This window comes from Canis aureus, chromosome 19, assembly GCF_053574225.1.
Source record: "Canis aureus isolate CA01 chromosome 19, VMU_Caureus_v.1.0, whole genome shotgun sequence".
Taxonomy (NCBI): Eukaryota; Metazoa; Chordata; class Mammalia; order Carnivora; family Canidae; genus Canis; species Canis aureus.
The window spans coordinates 42429806-42450601 of NC_135629.1; the positions used below are offsets into that span (position 1 = coordinate 42429806).

At 38.9% G+C, this 20796-nt stretch overlaps 1 protein-coding gene across 4 annotated transcripts in view; it reads left to right on the forward strand.

Moving 5' to 3' along the window:
- The window catches only part of SMARCC1 (SWI/SNF related BAF chromatin remodeling complex subunit C1), a 173930-nt gene that overhangs the window by 105239 nt on the left and 47895 nt on the right, over positions 1-20796 (forward strand). For all 4 annotated transcript variants that reach the window (XM_077859077.1, XM_077859078.1, XM_077859079.1 and 1 more), the window contains one exon: positions 37-198. In XM_077859077.1, coding sequence (XP_077715203.1) covers positions 37-198 — 162 coding nt within the window. The remainder of the gene's footprint in view (positions 1-36; positions 199-20796) is intronic.

Sequence of the window (20796 nt, forward strand, 5' to 3'; positions counted from 1 at the left end):
ACCAAGTCCCACTGTTCCGTTTTTATTCTTGAACAGAGGAGTTTTCTCGGGTCCGAGAGGAGGTCCCATTGGAATTGGTTGAAGCTCATGTCAAGAAAGTACAAGAAGCAGCACGAGCCTCTGGGAAAGTGGATCCCACCTACGGCCTGGAAAGCAGCTGTATTGCAGGCACAGGACCCGATGAGCCAGAGAAACTTGGTGAGTTATGGCTGCCCCCGAGGACAGGAGTAATAGATGTTGTATTTTCCTGTCAGCTTCCTGAAGTAATTGGGTTTGTTTGCACTTAAAAGGGAGAATAACAATTAGTAATAACTTGTCCCTTAAGATTAGTTTATGATTTTTTTTCTATTATTCCTTCCTTTTATGGAAGATAGAATTCAATAGTTATCTGAGAACTGTTCATAACATCACAGTTGGGAAGTATCTCATGCCAGTTTTTAAGATTTATCTATTTATTTAAATAATCTCTACACCCAACTAGGGCTCAAAATCATGACCCCGAGATCAAGAGTCACACACTCCACTGACTGAACAAGCCAGGCCTGTCGGCCTGTTTTTAGATCTAGATTTTAAGCATGTGGACGTTAAGAATACTGAAAGGACTTAAGTGATTATTTTAATTTACATGTTGTTGGATACGTTTTATTCATTGTTTTTTGTTATTTTTTTAATTGAGGCAGAATTCATATAATATAAATTCTCTGTTTTAATCTCTTAAAGGTATACAGTCTAGTAGCTTCTAGTACATTCGCAGCATTGTGCATCCATCACCAACCACTCTCTAACTCCAGGACACTTTGATCACCCCAAATGACAATCCCATACCAACTAAGCATGTATTCCCGTTTCTTCCTCTCTCCACCCCTGGTGACAACTTACCTGTGTTCTTTCTCTCTGGACTTTACTATTCTGTACATTTCCTGTAAATGGAGTCATGCAGTATGTGGGCTTTTTGTGTCTGCCTTTGCTCACTTAAAGTTTTCCAAGTTATCCATGTTTTAGTATGTATCAGTACTTCATTCCTTTCTGTGCTGAATAATACTAGTCTGTCAGTGGATACACTACATTTCACGTATCCATTCATCAGTTCATGTATATTTGTATTTTTTCCATTTTGAATAATGCTTCTATGAATGTTGATCTACAGGATGTTTTGTAAACATAGTTTTTTTATTTTTTTGATTCTCAGTACCTAGGAGTGGGATTGCTGAATCAACTGGTAATTTTATGTTTAGTTTTTCGAGATACTAAACTTATCCATAGTGTATCCATAGTGGTTTCGAGATACTAAACTTATCCAAAATGGTTGTACCATTTTATGTTTTCGCCAGCAATGTAGGAATGTTCTGACTTCCCCACATCCTTACCAACAGTTGTGTGTCCTGTCTTGTTGCGTTGTTTGTCGTCCCCCCACCCTTAAAGTATTCAATGTGTTTGTGAAGTGGGTTTTCACTTGCATTCAATTCAGTGGGAGTGTTGCCATCTTAACAATATGAAATCTTTCAATCCTTGAACACAGGATGTCTTTCCATTTATTTAGATCTTTAAGCATTGTTTTGAAGTTTTTAGTCTCCATTTCCTTTAGTTAAATTTATTCTTTATGTTTTATTCTTTTGAATGCTTTTAGAAGTAAAATTATTTTCCTGATCTTATGGGGAAAGCATTTCATCATTAAGTATGATGTTAGAAAAAAAAAAAAAAAGAAAAAAAAAAAGTATGATGTTAGCTGTTGGATTTTCCTAGATTCTTTTTACCAAGTTTAAGGAAATTCCCACTATGCATAATTTATTGAATGTTTTTATCCTGAAAAGGTATTGGAGTTTGCCAACTGCTTTCTCTGTATCGGTTGAGATGACGTAGTGTTTTTACTTTTTTCTTTAAATATGTTGTATTAATTGATTCTTGCCTGTTAAAATACTTTTGCATTCCTGGGAATGATTGATTCCATGGTTTTGCCCACTTGATAGATTATGGAAATAAACCATGTAATAATACTCTGTTGAATTTAGTTTGGTTCTAGTATCCTCAAGTTTTTTTTTTTTTTTTTTCCCCAGTATCCTCAACTTTTGTTGAGGATTTTTGCATCTGTATTCATAAGGGATATTTGTTTGGTACTTTTTTTTTTGTGGGGACTTTATCTGGTTTTGATATTATGATAGTACTAACCTCTAAGAATGAGTTAGGAATTGTTCTTTATTTTTTGAAGAGTTTGAAGTATTTTTTGAAGAATTTATTGATGCTTATTCATTTAAAATGTTTGCTGGAGGGCAGCCCTGGTGGTGCAGTGGTTGAGCACTGCCTGCCCCCGGGGTGTGATCCTGGAGACTGGGGTCGAGTCCCACGTCAGGCTTCCTGCATGGAGCCTGCTTCTCCCTCCTGTGTCTCTGCCTCTCTCTCTCTCTCTCTAATAAATAAATAAATAAATCTTAAAAAAAGTTTGGTGGAATTCACATAGGAAGCCATCAAGTCCTGATTTGTAAAAATTCTATATATATATATATTTTTTTTAATTTTTATTTATTTATGATAGTCACACACAGAGAGAGAGAGAGAGAGGCAGAGACACAGGCAGAGGGAGGAGCAGGCTCCATGCACCGGGAGCCCGACGTGGGATTTGATCCCGGGTCTCCAGGATCGCGCCCCGGGCCAAAGGCAGGCGCTAAACCGCTGCGCCACCCAGGGATCCCTATATATATATATATATATATATATATATATATATCTTTAAGATTTTATTTATTTATTCACAAGAGAGACACGGAGAGAGGCAGAGACACAGGAAGAGGGATAAGCAGGCTCCCGGCAAGGATCCTGATGGGAAACTCGATCCCCAACCCCAGGATCACATCCTGAGCCAAAGGCAGATGCTCAAACACTGAGCCACCCAGGCATCCCAAGTCCTGAATTTTTTTTTAATGTATTCTTCCTTTTTTTTTTTTTTAAGATTTTATTTATTCATTCATGAGGGAGAGAGAGAGAGAATGACAGAGACATAGGCGGGGGTAGAAGCAGGCTCTCCCTAAGGAGCCTGACTCAGCACTTGATCCCGGACCCTGGGATCATGCCCTGAGCCGAAGGCAGACGCTCAACTGCTGAGCCACCCAGGTGTCCCTTTTTTCTCCCCCTTTTTCCTAAGAATTTATTTAATCTGTTTACTTGTTACACGTCTATTTAAGTTTCATATTTCTCTTTGAGTCAGTTTTGGTAGTATGTGTCTTTCTAGAAATTTGATTATTTGATGTACATTGTTCAATTTGTTGGCCACACATATACACAAAAATAAGAACCAAAAGTGTAAACAATTCTAATGTCTATCAGCTGATGAATCGATAAACAAAATGTGATATTATAATGGAATAATATCCATAAAATGGAATGAAGTACTGACATATGTGACCTCATGGATCATCCTTGAAAACATTGTAGATGGAAAAATAAGAACAGTGAGAGGAGACAATATATAATTTAATTCCAATTATATGAACTGTCATGAATAGGCAGATTTATAGAGACAGAAAGTAGACTAATGGTTGCTTAGGGCTAGGGGGAACGGGCAAAGGGAATGATAGCTAAAGGGTATGGGGCTTCTGTTTGAGGTGATGGAAAGGTTGTATAAATTTACTGTGGTAATGGTTGCATGTGTCTGGGTATATACTAAAACTCATCTAATTTATAATGCATCTTTTAGTGGGTTGATTGTATGGTATATGAATTGTATCTCAGTGAAGCTGTTTTTTCAAAAAGTTCATAATGTATTTTTTACATTCCTTTTTATTTTTATAAGATTGGTAGTAATGTCCCAATTTTCATTCCTGATTTTAATTAATTTGGTCCACTCACTGTTTTTTCTTTTTTTTTTTTTTTTTAATTTTTATTTATTTATGATAGTCACACAGAGAGAGAGAGAGAGAGGCAGAGACACAGGCAGAGGGAGAAGCAGGCTCCATGCACCGGGAGCCCGATGTGGGATTTGATCCTGGGTCTCCAGGATCGCCCCCTGGGCCAAAGGCAGGCGCCAAACCGCTGCGCCACCCAGGGATCCCGGTTTTTTTTTTTTTTTTTTTTTAATTTTTATTTATTTATGATAATCACACAGAGAGAGAGAGAGAGAGAGGCAGAGACACAGGCAGAGGGAGAAGCAGGCTCCATGCACCGGGAGCCCGATGTGGGATTCGATCCTGGGTCTCCAGGATCGCGACTGTTTTTTCATCAACCTAGTTAAAGACATCACTTTTACCAACTTTTTTGACTTCAGTGATTTTTTTTTTCCTGTTGTTTTTCCGGTCTCTAAGTTATCACCACTGTAGTGTTGTTTGCTCTTCTTTTTTTTAAGATTATTTATTTGAGAGAGAGAGAGCAAGGTAGAGAGGTGTAGCAGGAGAGGGGAAGAATCTCAAGCAGACTACCTGCTGACCATGGAGCCCACCATGGGCCTCTTTTCCACAACCCTGAGATCATGACCTGTGCCAAAAACAAGAGTCAGATGCTCAACCAGCTGGGCTACCCATGTGCCCCTAAATTTGCTCTTTTAATATTTCCTTACTTTGGAGGATGGGATATTGATTTGAGATTTTTCTTTATTACTGTTGACTTCTGTAGCTGTGTAAATTTCCCTCTCAGTACTCCTTTTACTGTGTTCCATGAGTTCAGACATATTTTTTTTTTTTACCATTCTTCTCAAAGTATTTTGTAATTTCTCTTTGGTTTCTTCTTTGACCCATGGGTTGTTTTAAGAGTGTGTTGTTTAGTATATACCAATTAGTGAATTTTTTAGATTTCTTTCTGTTACCAATTGCTTATTTTCATTCCATTGTATTCAGAAAGATAATTTGTGTGGTTTCTAGCTTTTAAAATTTATTGAGACTTGTTTTATTGTCTAATATATTGTCTTGGTGAGTATTCCTTTTGCATTCTATTGTTGAACAGGATCTTCTGTGTTTGGTGTGTCTGGTTTATAGTGTTGTTCAAGTTGTCTACTTCATCATTTTTCTAGTTGGTCTATCCTTCATTGAAAGTGATGTCTTCTAATTTCCAACTATTATTGTTGAACTATCTATATTTCTTCAGTTTTGTCTGTTTTTGCTTCATATATTTTAAGGCTCTGTTGTTAGTTGCATATGTATTTATAATTGCTCTGTCTTTCTGATGAATTGGTCCTTTTATCATTATATAACATCTTTCTTTTTCTCTTTAATCTTTTTTGCCTAAAAGTAAATTTTATCTGATATTAACATACTTCTCCTGCTCTCACTTGGTTACTGTGTTTGAATGGAATATCTTTTTTCCATTAATTTACTTTTTAATCTATTTGTGTCTTTGGATATAAGATAGATCTCTTATAGGCAGCATTGTTTTTTGGATTTTAGGATTTTGCACACTTAGGTTATACCTTTGGTTCTCTTTGTATAGCTATAGCACTTTAAAAAGCTATTTACCTTCATTAGCTATAAGTTCTCTCATGTGTGACATGAAAGTGATGGTTAGGTACTGTCTGTAATGTATTATATAGTTACGCTAGTCTGTGATATCAGATGACATTTTTGCTGTTAAAGACTTTCGATTATTTTTTTTTAAGGATTTTATTTATTTATTCATGAGAGACACACAGAAAGAGAGAGAGAGAGAGAGGCAGAGACACAGGCAGAGGGAGAAGCAAGCTCCATGCAGGGAGAGAGAGAGACAGAGAGAGAGAGAGGGAGGCAGAGATGCAGGCAGAGGGAGAAGCAAGCTCCGTGCAGGGAGCCTGATGCAGGACTCCATCCCAGGACTCCAGGATCATGCCCTGGGCCAAAGGCAGGTGCTAAACCGCTGAGCCACCCAGGGATCCCCCTTATTTACTTTATTTTTTTTTTTTTCAATTTTTATTTATTTATTTATTTATTTATTTATTTATTTATTTATTTATTTATTTATTTATGATAGTCTCACAGAGAGAGAGAGAGAGAGAGAGAGAGAGGCAGAGACATAGGCAGAGGGAGAAGCAGGCTCCATGCACCGGGAGCCTGATGTGGGATTCGATCCCGGGTCTCCAGGATCGCGCCCTGGGCCAAAGGCAGGCACCAAACCGCTGCGCCACCCAGGGATCCCCCTTTATTTACTTTATTATGAAGAGGAGTAAAACTTTAGGAAAGTGTCTTCATAAACAATACCTAGCTACTCAACTGTCAAGTGTTCCTATATGTTAAAAGGCTAATTTTCACACCAAGATAAAATATTTCATATACAATTATCAGTAGTGTATTCCCAACATTTCTTATATTCATTAATTTTTTTCTTTTCATTCATTATGAAACAATTTCTGATGAATAACTCAAACTAAAGGTTTCTTTCTTTTTTTTTTTTTTTAAAGATTTTATTTATTTACTCATGAGAGACCCAGAGAGGCAAAGACAAAGGCGGAGGGAGAAGCAGGCTCCACGCAGGGAGCCCGATGTGGGACTCAATCCCGGGTCTCCAGGATCACACCCTGGGCCAAAGGTGGCGCTAAACTGCTGAGCCACCTGGGCTGCCCCAAACTAATGATTTCTTGCTGTCACCTTGGCTAATTCCATCTCTGTCTCAGTTGTATATAATTTATTAACTATGCTTCAACTGCAGTCATTTTATCTTGGTCTCTTTCGTTTATCCTTACAGAATAAAGGTTATGTGAAGTAAAAAGTAAAACTGCTAGTCAGTATTCCATAGATGATACCATCTGATGTCTTGGTGCTCTGTTCCAGTGAGGTCTCTTCAAACATAAAATCTTACAGTGTCCATAAGGTTGCATAGGCCCTACTCCTGTTGTTCCCTCTGCTTTCTTAAAAGTGTCAATCTAGCAGTCTCATTTTGCAAGATATATTTGGAAACCGATTTTCAGATTAATCAAACCTCTCATTTTCGGCCCTCAGAGCAAATCATTGACCTGTTCTTAACAGAGTACCCACACAGTATTTCCTAGTTTGAAAAAACTCATTTATTTTTCTTAGACGGATACCCAAATTAGCAAGCCAAGCCACATCTCTCTTACTTGTTATTGATTCTGCACTGCCAGCCAGTGCATAGCTCAGGCAGGGGAACTCTAGGCCTATTGAATGCCTGCCTGGGAAGTATCTTACTTTCCTCTACTTTCTTTTGGTTTTGGTTCATTTGCAGGGTCTTTTGGTTCCCTGTGGTCATGGAATTGCAAAGGGTTGGCAGAGCTTTCTTAGTTTGATTCAAAGAAGTTTCTGTACTTTGCAAAAATCAGGGACATGATTTTACATGTAAATCTGTTTTTAAAATTTTGGTAGGTGATACTGTAAAGCATTAGTGGTTAAGAAACCGGTTGCAAACTTAGCCATTTCTAATTTAGAAGGACAAAAACAAGGTCTAGTGACCTCCGTCTTTGTGAGGTCTTTTTGTGACTGAGTAGTGAAGGTATGGTTTCCACAGTGTGCAAAGCTTGGGTCAGACTACTGCAGGAAGCACTGGAGGTGACAGGATGACTCTTTGAATGGCTCAAAAAGTAAAATTCATTCATAGTATCTGGAAACAGCCTATCAGAAGACCTCTCTGAAGTGCAGTGGATACTCACTAGTTGTAGCAACAGAATTTGGATTCTTTTACCATTTAATAAGGAAAATACCAGCATAATATGAATATCTTAGAATGAGTTGTAAATAAAATTGTAACTTAATGCTAGTCTGTGATAGTCAATGCGATTTATTTTGGGCTGTGACTGATAGAATAAGTTAAGAGACAGCAAATGGTTCTTGCTGTGGAATTGGCTCAGCAAAATTGTGGTATGAAGTCAGCAGTGTACCTCCTTTCTGAGCCACCACATTCCAGATAGAGAGAGCAAGGAAAGGAAGTATCAAATTTTCATTTAAACTGACACTTGATATAAAAAATAATGCCTTATCACATAGCACATTGATTTGAAATAGAGTGATGTAGGATTTTCCTTATCAGGATAATGCTGTTCAGTGGGAAGTTCACATATTTTTTATTGTGATACTTAATTTACTGTTTTGCCTATGTTAGCTTATATGTATTAACAATGGTAAAATGATAATATAGGAAAAAATAAATTTCCTTATGAAATACAGGACTCTTGGATTTCTCCCATTAACCTGAGTTTTCATTGTGGGTTTTGAATGGGGGTAGTGTTTGGTAAAATAAAAGTAAAGGTAGATGAACACAGATCTGAAACACCTCTTATATTCATTAGGAGACTTCTAGAAATTCTTGAGGAAATGAGTGCTCACTTCTCAGAAGGGGCTTGTCAGTTCATGTTTTTTAACTCTAGTCATTCACCAATGTATCTACTGACTTCTCTAAATCTGTATGATTTTTTGTTTTTGTTTGGCCAGAGACCATTCTGGGAATAGAAAAAATAATACTGATATTTGAGACCTTTGACATTTAACTAAAAATATTATCAGATTTTATTTGCCCTGCGTTATAAGGGAAGGTGAGGGAAGTTAAGACAAAAGAAATGAAAAGAATTTTAAAACATTTTTCCAGAACTTGCTGCAAATCAGCATTTCTTTGTAACACGTTATACAGGGGATTTCTGATTGGTCTTTTGAGGTTTTTTTCCTTGATAATCCTTTGGAGGAAGTAGCACTGTTGTTGTTTTTTTTTTTGTTTTTTTTTTGTTTTTTTTTTTTGAAGGCCAGAAGGAGAAGGACTCTTTTTTTTTTTATTTTTATTTATTTATGATAGTCACCCACACAGAGAGAGAGAGGCAGAGACACAGGCAGAGGGAGAAGCAGGCTCCATGCACCGGGAGCCCGACGTGGGATTCGATCCCGGGTCTCCAGGATCACGCCCTGGGCCAAAGGCAGGCGCCAAACCACTGCGCCACCCAGGGATCCCAGCACTGTTGTTATTGTAAAACCAAGAGAACAGTTTTGTCAGCTTACTATAGGCTTGTTTAAATTTTGAACCTAAATCTCTGATCCTAAAGCTCAACCTCTTTCTATTGTAGTATGCTGCCAGAAGTAAAATATGTTGGTATGTCTTTGTGTTGTTCATTCATTGAACAAAGTTCATTAAAGACCTGATAGCTCCATTGTACTTTCTTGCTTTATATCCTATGGGAAATATAGTAGGAAAAGACCCAGGTCCTCTTGAAAATCTATAGGAGCTACATAAGGAGACAGGCAAACTTACTAGGAAGAGCAGCTGGATGATTCATCTCTACAAGATTGAGTGTTAAGAAACCCACGCCAAAATTTAGTCAGAGTGATTCAGTGTATAAGCCTACACCACATAAACATTCTTGAATGGGAGGTCAGTCTTAAAGTAGACTTTTTTTTTTTTCTTTTAACTCCTAGGAATAAATAAGACTGTGAATGTGTTGTGTTACCATGTCATTTCATTGTGTTTTAGGTGCTAGGGTGCTGGTGACCAAAACAGTCCAAAATATGTGCCTGCAGGCATTGTATATTTTCAAGGTGTAGAAGATGGAATATGTGATATATAAAACTTAGATTGTATAAATTAAATATGTAGAAAGAGTATGTTGGCTGATAAGTGGTATGGTGAAAATTTAAAGCAGGATTAGGAAGATAAACATGAAGTGTATGGAATTGCAGTTCTAAAAGGTCAGGGAATATGTTACCATGAAAGTGACATTCAAAGATATAAATGAGGCAAAGGGAAGAGTAATCAGACATCTAAGTGCTATAAGCATTGGGGGCAACCATTGTACCGGCCCCTAGACAGGAGCTGACCGGAATAGTTGAGGAATAGCAAGGAGAGATCATCGACAAGTAGGTGGATTGCACGGTAGAGTTAGGTCATGGGAAATGATGAAGGGCTTATGGGCCATTGTAAAGTTTACTGTAGGTGAGATGGAGCTAATGGGGGGGATTTGAGCAAAAGAGTGTCAAGGTGTGACCTATATTTTTATTTTTATCTTTTAAAATTGTATTTATTTATTCACAAGGAACACACAAAGACAGGCAGAGACACAGGCAGAGGGAGAAGCAGGCTCCATGCAGGAAGCCCGATGTGGGACTCGATCCTGAGTCTCCAGGATCATGCCCCGGGCTGAAGGCGGCACTAAACCACTGAGCCACCCGGGCTGCCTATGACCTATATTTTTAAAACTCATTCTATTAATTTGAGGATATTACCCATCTAGGAATTGTTTTTTTTTTTTTTTTTCCCATCTAGGAATTGTTAAATTGGTTTATTTTTCTGAGAACTTATGTAATATATTTGAATATCAAAGATAACTTTTTTTTTTTACCATATTACAAAAGCTTTTATTAAACACTTTATTAAATTTTTCTTTACTTGACCTGGAGCCTAAACAAAATAGCCTTTCTGATAACCTGTTTACTTATAGCCAAATGTATTGAAATACTGATAGGATAGCACAGTGAGATTTCATGTGCATCCCAGTTAGGTTCAACTTTGCCATACTAATATATCTAGGGATCTAAATGATTTTTATTGTGTTGTTGGTGAACTGTTTCAACATGAGCTGTAGACATCATGAGTCTTTGCACCCTAGATAATTCAGCATGTATCATTTTATAGGAATAAGGACATTTTCCTATATAACTGTCACAGTACAGTGCATCTTAGTCCCTTTTTTAGGCTGGTGGTGAATTGGAATGTGTGTGCATATTCAAGGGTATGTCGAAGGTTTATTTGTGTAACCCCTGTTTGTATTTCCTGATCTCAAGTGTTGGTTTTATTTCTTTAATTTTTTGCTACTGAGTAGATTTACTGTCTGTTTCTTAATTTTGATTTAGAGAGATTGGAAAGGTTAAGTTAATTGATGCTTATTCCTTATTCCACAGTTGACTGTGTATGCTCTGGGGCTATTGAATCACAAGTAGAATGTTCGGAGAAGGTTTTTATGTCAGTGAGTGGATTGTCCACTGAGTCGTTTAATACCCTGTGGAATATAGGACTCCAAAGAGTATATCTTGAGCCATTTGTTCCAGCTCTGTGTAGAAGACTCCATTAATCATTTCTAGTTTTCAGGAAGGTTAAAAACTAGTCTCTGATCCATTAGGAGATTAAGAAGAACATCCTGACAACAATGTCAAAAGGATCACTTTCTAGGAACAGAAAGCCCAGAAGTGGCTATTCTAGTTCTTGCCTCATATACTATTCATCGCTTATAAATAGCCCCATTCTTCTCATCACAGGGATTTCCATAACATTTTAAAAATCAGGCACTTCTAGAACACCATGTGTGAAAACATGCTAGGCTGATGAACCTAAACAGTGGGACAGTATTTGATCATCAGACTTACATCATGTAGAGTGGCTTCTAGCTTTTTTCTTTCTCAATATTCTATTTAAAGGGCTCTTTCAGATCTATTTCAAGAGGCAGAGAAATACAGAGTCACTCTTCTGAGCAGCTCATAATTGAACATTTAACCTCTTAAGGATTAGCTAATAATACTGGCTAGTATTTAAGTGACTTGCATAATAACCCCCTATTTTTTTTTAAGTTTTTATTTATTTATTTGAGAGAGGGAGAGCACAGAAGCAGTGGTGGGGGAGTAGAGGGAGAAGCAGACTCCCTGCTGAGCAGGGAACCCAATATAGGGCTGGATCCCAGAACCCTGGGATCATGACCTGAGCTGAAGACAGACGCCCAACCAACTGAGCCACTGAGGTGCCCTGCCTAATGACCCATATTTATTAAATGATAGGGTATGTATTTTTAGGATGAAATTGGGTTCCATTATATGATATAATTATATAATGCCTTTGGAGACTTTTATCAAATTAGCTTTTTGGTACTTAGTAGAGATCTCGTGCTATGGGCTACTATATAAGACATAAGTAATACCCTCTTTTTGCGGCACCTGGATGGCTCAGCCGGTTAAGCATCTTGATTTCAGCTCAGATCTTGATCTCAGGTTAGTGAAATGGAGCCCTGTGCTCAGCATGGAGTCTCCTTCTGTCCTTCTCCCTCTCCCTGTGTTCCTCATCTTGCTCACACAAGCTCTCTCAAATAGATAAATAAATACTTTTTAAAAATGAGCAATACTCTTTACTAATTGGGACTATTGTTTGTGGTGGGCTATGCACATATGAAAAAATAATTCAGTGTTCAAGGATTGGGGACCTAATGAAGCGTACATATGTAGTATTAATTGTTCAAGGAGGACTGAGTATGGGAAGTGCTGTAAGAGTTAGCACAAAGGGACATGGAAGTTTAGACTAAGGAAGACTTCACAAAGAAAAGATTTGACCTGAACATTGAAAAAGAGGTTTAGGATGTCACTCATCCTGATTGGAGCAAGTATTCAGCTCTGAACAATGTGAACAAAGGCACAGAGATGCTAACAGAAGGTTGTTTAGACGGTAGGACATAAACCAGGTTAGCCGCAACCCAGAGTTCACATAAGGACATGGAAAGATCAGATGCATAGCTAGATGGGAGCAGAGTCACAGAGGGTGGTGCAGGCTGGGACTGTATATTGGCAGCTCTCTGGAACACTTGAACTGTACTACAGGGAATGACATGGTCAGTTTCCCAGAAGTGTTGAGGGAGTTCCTACGTATTCTGTTCTCTATTCCCTCAGAAGACACAAATTGGACTAGCAGTTCTCATACTTTTTTGGTTTCAGGATTACTTTATGTTCTTTAAAAATAATGAGTGTGGGCAGCCCGGGTGGCTCAGTGGTTTTGCGCCACCTTCGGCCCAGGGTGTGATCCTGGAGACCCGGGATCGAGTCCCACATCGGGCTCCCTGCAGGGAACCTGCTTCTCCTTCTCTCTGTGTCTCTGCCTCTCTCTCTCTCTCTGATCTCTCATGATTAAATAAATAAAATCTTTAAATAATAATAATAGTGTCCTAAAATGCTTTGCTTTATTTGAATTATATCAGTTGATATTTACTGTATCTGAAATTATAAAACCGAATCTTGTAAACCAAAACAGTACACAGGTGCACGTTCCTGTAACTGACTTCCTCATGTGTCATGCAGCCTCTGGAAAGCCACACTCCACACTTGGGGGAAGAGGAGAGTGGAAAGGCAAATAACATTTTGTGTTGTTATAAAAATAGTTTTGACCTTGGGAATGTTTCTGCCACCAGGGGTGGGGGTGGTACCTGGACTGCACTTTGTGAATCGCTGAATTAAACACGTATCCTTGAAGAATATTCAGGTCGGGTGGGGAGACATTTTAAGTAGGTAGGTAGGAAAGGTAGGTAAGGAGGAAGAGAAGGAGGAAAAAGACAAATAGAGTTATAGATCGAGGAAATATACATATGGAGGAAACAGTTATGCTTGGGTCAGTTAGGGAAGACACAGAGGAGGTGACCTTTTAAACAGTAAGGAAAAAGGAAGAAAAGATGAACATATGTGGCATATTCTGGAAATTAAAACCAAGAAGTCTGTGGGGAACAGGTACTGTGACCAAGTGCTCCTGTATAGATGTGGGGAAGGAGGCTTTGATTTTGAAGGGCTTGGGGATCCCTGGATGGCTCAGTGGTTTAGCGCCTGCCTTCGGCCCAGGGCGTGATCCTGGGGACCCGGGATCAAGTCCCATGTTGGGTTCCCTGCATGGAGCCTGCTTCTCCCTCTGCCTGTGTCTCTGCCTCTCTCTCTCTCTCTCTCTCTCTCTCTCTCTCTCTCATGAATAAATAAATAGAATATTTAATTAAAAAAAAAAAAAAAGATTTTGAAGGGCTTTTACCTTGTGGATGTCAAGAAGTCGCCAGGGAAGAGAAATAACAGGATTCAGTCTGTTTTAGAAAGTACCTGCAGACAGTTTACAGATGACTGCAGGAAGTGGAAGAGTTCCCACCAAATAATCATAGTCCTTTTCCAGGAAGCATCAATACTTACTTGTAACCCACTTTATTATTTTTGCAAGCATTTCATTCTTTCTTCCAAGCTACCTGTTCCAGTTTTTTCAGCTCTTAGGAGCTGGTTTCTAGATCTCCTCATTCTGGTTTTGCTGGCAATATTATCACCAGACCAAAAAACACTCAGTTGTAGAAGCTAGTAGAAAGATATGGTGCGCATGGGCAACAGTGTTTTGGCCTGGTGCATGGTAGGAGATAGAAGCTCAGCTCTCTAAGAAGAGTGAAAGAGACATATAGCTAAAGTAGGTGGGGGTGGGACATGGAGCAAATGTGGAGGCAGAGGCCTGGAGTCAAATGAGGGGATCATTGGTGCATCTGTAGGAGACAACAAGAAAGACAGTGGAATCAGATTGGTGTTACACCATTCCCTGTTTTTAGTCTCTGAAAATATTGTTATTTTTTGGATGCCAGCTAATTTGCCTCTCAGCCTTGGTTGAGCTTCATTCAGAAGTCCAGTGATGTACAGATAATTATGTATTGCTGCATAGTAAATTACCGCAAAGTTAGTGACTTAAAACAGGGTGTATCTATTGTCTTATTGCTTCTGTGAGTCAGAAGTTTATGTGTAGCCTAACTGGGTCTTCTGATTAGGATATTACGAGGCTGCACTCGAGGTGGTGGCTGCATTGTATTCTCATCTACTGAAGAATCCACCTCCATGTTCACTTCTGTCGTTAGAATTAATTTACTTCCAGTGTAGATCTGAAGGCTCCAGCTCCTTGCTGGCTGTTAGCTGGAAGCTGTCCTAAACTACTAGAGACCACCCACTGTTCTTAACCACCTAGGCTTTCCCACCATGCAGCTTGCTGCATCAAGCCAGCAAGCAGTCTCTAGAGTGAGTGTAGTAATGACAGGGCCTTATGTAACTGAATACTCCATCACCTTTCCCCTATTTGGTTGGTTGGAAACAAGTTATGGATGCTGCTCACGCTCACATTTCATGTACAAGGACATGAAAACCATGAGTCAAGAACCAATAGGGCCACTCTAGAATCTCACCACCTTGTTAGGCCTTCTCCCGGGTTCTGGTCACATACCCTATTTGCCAGTATCCCTCAATTCCCAACATTAAAGTTAAGACTGTGAGAGTTAGATATCTCCACAGTATCTGTTCATAAGCAGGACTGCCACAGCATGAACTTTTCTACCACAGGGTTTGGCAAACATTTTCTGTAAAGGGCTACATGATAAAAACTTCAGACTTCTGCATGACAGTCTTCTGGATAGTCTCTGTCATAACTACTCAGCTCTGCCTTTATAGTGCAAAAGTAGCCAAAGACTATATTGAAACAAATGAGTATGGCTGTCTTCTAATAAAATTGTATTTACAAGATTAGGCAGCAGGGCTATAATTTGCTGACCCCCAGTCAATCAAATTGGTCAGCTGCCTCCAGCCCACTAGTTACATTTTAAGAGAATGGGACAAGGGCTGGTGATTTACTACTGACTCATTAAAGGAAAGTCAGAAGTCACATGGGGAGGAAAAGTCACAGATGGCATTTCAGATTGGAAAGGACCTTTGGAAATTCAGGGCAGAATGAGAGCCCTCTGTTGTCACTGAGGTAGTGCCAAGGGCCATTGCAAGAGCTCATGTTAATAGAGAGTTAGGACTTGGGTCCAGCCAACTGAATTTGCTAATAACATTAATATTGTTGAGCACTTACTATGAGCCAGTTACTAGCATTTTAGACGAAATAATTTGTTAGCACTGCACTTCTGAAGGAGGTACTATCATTATTCTCCTTTTGTAGATAAGCGGACTGAGGCATCTATCAGCTAAGTAGCTTGCCCCGAGGTCACTTCAGCTCATAAATTCAGGGACAAGGTTTGACAGTCTGGATCCAAAACTCATCAACTTCTTCTAGAGCAGGGGGTAGGAAATTTTGGTTTTTAGACCAAATCCAGGTTGTCAGCTGCTTTTATTTAGCCCAGAATATATAAGAACAGTTTTTTAAATGGTTAGAAAAAATCAAAAGAAGAGTAACATTTTGTGACACATACAAATTATATGACATTCACATTTCAGTGTCTGTAAAGTTTTATTGAAACACAGCCACACTCCTTCATTTCCAAGCTGCTTTTATAGCTGATTGTGTGCTACCATGGCAGAGTTGAGTCGTCGTGGCTACGACTCAACACGGCCTACCAAGCTGAGAATAGTTACTGTCTGCCCTTTGCAGAGGTTTGTTCTCTACTATAAGGTCTAACTATGAATTGTGATGATATTTCCCCCTGGCTGACCGGGCGTTCCTCTCATAGCTCCATTATGTGTCAAAGGATTTTGTATTTTCTCCTCCTTTGTGTTTGGCATTGGCCCACTGGTTTATGTTATGTGCCTTCTTAAATTTGGAACTTTTTTTTTATTCATTCTAGTATCTTCTTCATTTATCTCTGCAGACATGGGTCAGACTACACATTTGTAGGGAAGGATTCTCAACCATCTAGTTTATAGACATCAACAAGACGACACGGCATATGTGAAGGGCTGCAGCCTCTTAAGCGTTTATAGTTCCAACCAGAATTCAGACCAAAGAGAAGCTGTTGTTTTGTGTTTCTTTTTCCAAGAAGATGTCTAAAAGCAGCTTGAAAAAATGTTTTGTAGGATAGAAACCACTTAACATACTCCTCCACATAGCCTCTTGAGGAACACACAACTCCTGATTAACTCTTAATAGACATCTCATTAAAGGTCTGAACACTTGTCACAGGTTTTTCCCCTTTGAGAGGGTCTGTCTTTAACTGTACCATCATTATATGGATAGGCACTAATATTATGTAACTGTACATCATGGACTGATAACTAATTAAAAGAGTTAGTATCAAATTTGACTTGCCTTGTAAGAGTGAGTGTGTAATCTTTTTAGAATGTAGAGCTATATGTGTGGGTCCTCATTTGAAAGCTGATTATCTTTTGGAAAAAAAAATACCACATTTCTCCCATATAATATTTACTCAGACTGTAATTAAGCTGACTCAGCAAAGGTGGCCTAATGCCCATTCAATTATGAGTACCTTGTGAAGTTAAGGTTTTTTAAAAACCCCATCTGTTTGGTTTTTTCTTTTTTTTTCTTCAAATTTCTTCATTGTTATGTGTGTCTACATCTTCCTTCCTTCCTTCCTTCCTTCCTTCCTTCCTTCCTTCCTTCCTTCCTTCCTTCCTTCCTTTCTCTTTCCCCTCCCCTCCCCTCCCCTCCCCTCCCCTCCCCTCCCCTCCCCTCCCCTCCCCTCCCCTCCCCTCCCCTCCCCTCCCCTCCCCTCCCCTCCCCTCCCCTCCCCTCCCCTCCCCTCCCCTCCCCTCCCCTCCCCTCCCCTCCTCTCCTCTCCTCTCCTCTCCTCTCCTCCTTCTTTTCTTCTTTTCTGATTTTATTTATTCATGAGAGACAGAGAGAGGCAGAGACATAAGTAGAGAGAGCCCAATCTGGGAATCGATTCCTGGACCTGGGATCACACCCTGAGCTGAAGGCAAATGCTCAACTGCTGAGCCACCAAGACGTCCCTGCATGCTGCATACATATTTCATCTGAACTAAGAATTAGAGCATTACCAGTAACTTTCACCTCTGTTTCTCCCTTGTCTTTTCACTTTCCTATCAGCACTAAGAATCCTAATTTTGAATATTGTTCTACTGCTTTTTGGGTTTTTTAAAGATTTTATTTATTCATGAGAGACACAGAGAACGAAGCAGACATACAGGCAGAGGGAGAAGCAGGCTTTCCACGGGATGTAGGACTCAATCCCAGGACCCCAGGATCATGACCTGACCAAAGGCAGACACTCAACCACTGAGCCACCCAGGCATCCCTGTTCTACTACTTTTTAAGTGACTTCTATCACAAAGAAAAATGTACTTAATATATGTTAGGTGTAATTTTGTTTTTAAACTTTATGGAACATGTTTTTTTTTAAGACTTCTGAGGCTGTTTTACTCTTAGGTTTTCAGTGCATAATCCATTGTAGTTCCATTGTCCAGGTAGGCACTGTTCATGTATTTCCACTGCTGTAAAATATGCTGTTGTGTAATTGTAACCCAGTTTAATCATCCATTCTTCTGTTACTGGATGGGCAGTTTGGGTTGTTCCTGTTTGTTCTATCTCAAATATGGCATGTCCAGTCTTGTACCTACCTCACAGGCACCTCTCCAGGGTTTCACTTAGATGCAGCACTCTTCTAAGTGTGCATGATGGACCGACCGATTTGGACTCCTTGAGACAAGGAGTTGGCATCACTCAGTCCTCTGTTTAAATTGGTTGTCACTGATTTTTCATAAGGTGAATTTTTTGGTAGAGGCAAGTTAGAACATTGAATCTTGATCATTCTTTTATAACTTCTTATTTTGTGGTGGACTAATCCTGCGAGTTGTAGGGTTTTTGGAGATTTTAGTTTTTTCCCCAGTGAGTGTATCAGTTGACACTTGGATCATAACACTTGATCATACACTTCCTAGTGTTGGGTTCTATGGATGTAGTGGGTGTAAAATGACATTTCATTGTGATTTTACTTTTTTAAAGATTTTAACTATTTGAGAGAGAGCACAAGCAAGGGGGGTGGCAGAGGGCAAGGAAGAAGCAGGCTCCCCGCAGAGCAGGGAGCCTGACACAGGGCCCTCAATCCCAGGACCTGGCCATCTGTGCCAAAGGCAATCACTTAACCGACTGAGCCACCCAGATGCCCTTCCATTGTGGTTTTAAATTACACTTCTCTGTAACTCCTTTGAGTATCTTCTGTTTTCTGGTCATATATATATTTCATTCTGTAGCACAACAGTTTTTGTCTTTTTGCTCACTTTTTAATAGTTTTTATGGTTTGCTTTATAAATTTGATATATTGCTCTAGTTGCTGTACTGCCTGTGTTTTCTCCTCTTTGGTTACTTGTACTTTCTTTTTGGCATCTTTTAATGAAAAGAAGTCCTTGATTTTAGTAGAGTGAAGTTGGGATGCCTGGTTGACTCAATTGGTTAAGTGACTGACTCTTGGTTTCAGCTCTGGTCATGATCTCAGGTTTGTTGGATTGAGCCCCACATCAGGCTCCCTACTGAAATTCTTTCTTCTTCCCTGTTTATCCCCCACGCACGTTCTCTCTCTCTCAAACAAATAAATCTATTTTTAAAAAATAATAGAGTGAAGTTAGTCCTTTATTTTATGATTAACGCTTTTTGTTATGTTGAAAATATTCAAGTTTTGTTCTTTTCTTTTGTCTTTATCTAGAATATTTTTCTTAAGATTTTATTTATTCATGAGAGACAGAGAGAGGCAGAGACATAGGCAGAGGGAGAAGCAGGCTCCCTCCAGGCAGCCTAATGAAGGACTCGATCCCAGTACCCTGGGATTACAACCTGAGCCGAAGGCAGACGCTCAACCACTGAGCCACCCAGGTGCCCTAGAATTGTTTTTTTATTTTTAGAATTGGTTTTTAACATGTGAAAAAGCGGTTGCTTCTGCACGTTAATTTTATAGCTAACTACCTAGCTAACTACCTTACCGTGTGATTATTTCTAGTAACTTCTGCAAATTCTTTCAGGTATACAGTTCTATTCTCTATAGAGAATAGAATAACTGCTTGCTTTGTTTTCTTAATTGACTACTTTGGGATACAATCATTATGGCATCATTGAAGGGACATGGTAATACTGTTACCATGTCCTGCTCTTGATTTTGGAGGAGATACTATAGGCATCTCTCCAGGAAGGGATGACATTGTTGTAGGATTATTGATAACAGGCTTCTGGGGGCTTAGGAACTTTCCTTATATCCTTGGTCTTCCAAGATCTTGTCATCAAAGATACTGAGTGTTTTTTTTTTTTTTAAGATACTGAGTTTTATCAGATACTTCATGGGTGTGATCAAATAAGTCTATACTTGTGTTAAATTATCTTTCTGATACTGTCATATTAACTTGTCATAATGTACCTTTTTATACACTGCTGTATTTTATTTTCAGATTTTTTGCTTAGGAAATTTTCATTTGTGATTATGAGTGAGATTCAGCCTACTGGCTCTAATATACCTTATCTGTTGTCTGTATCTGATTTGTGAATCAAGGTTATACTGGACTCAGAATGAGTTAGGGGGTATTCTCTCTTCAGTTCTCTAGAAAAGTTTAAGATTGTAACCCTCTGTTCCCTAAAAGTTTTTTTAGAAATACCCCAGTAAAAACATCCGGACCTGTAGTGGTTTGGTCTAAGTTTTTAAATTTTTTTTTTCTTATGAGAATTTTCAGCACTTCTTTTTCTTCTTGAATCTCTTTGGTAATATACATTTACTAATAATTTGTCCGTTTATTCTAATTTTTCTATTTAGCATAAGGTTTTTCGGAGTACTTTGTCACTTTTATTTTGACCTTTTCCTTGTTAATAGTTATGACCTTCTAGTCCTGATATAATTAATTTGTGCCACTTTTCTCTGTCTTCTTTTTTTTTTTTTAATTTTATTTTTTTATTTATTCCTGATAGACATAGAGAGAGAGAGAGGCAGAGACACAGGCAGAAGGAGAAGCAGGCTGCATGCTGGGAGCCTGACGCGGGACTCGATCCCGGGACTCCAGGATCGCGCCCTGGGCCGAAGGCAGGCGCCAAACCGCTGAGCCACCCAGGGATCCCCCACTTTTCTCTTTCTTGATCTGTCACACCGATGTATCAATTTTATTATTTCAAAGAACCAAATTTAGGATATATTGACTTTGTTGTATGTTTTAACTCTGTCATATTTTTGCTTTTTATTTCTTTTATTTTTATCATTGTTATTTTTTTCTCTGTACCTTCTATATTCTGTTATTCTTTTTCTGCTTCTCAGGAACATAGAGCATGTAAACATCAAGCATGTTTTTCTTTTCTGATGTAAGTTTAAGGAACCTTTACATTTCCCTCTTTGTGCTATTTTTACTGATTCCCAAAATTAAATTTCTGAGCATAGAGAAATGTATCTACACGTTTTAAACTTCTCATTTCGGGCAGCCCCAGTGGCTCAGCGGTTTGGTGCTGCCTTCA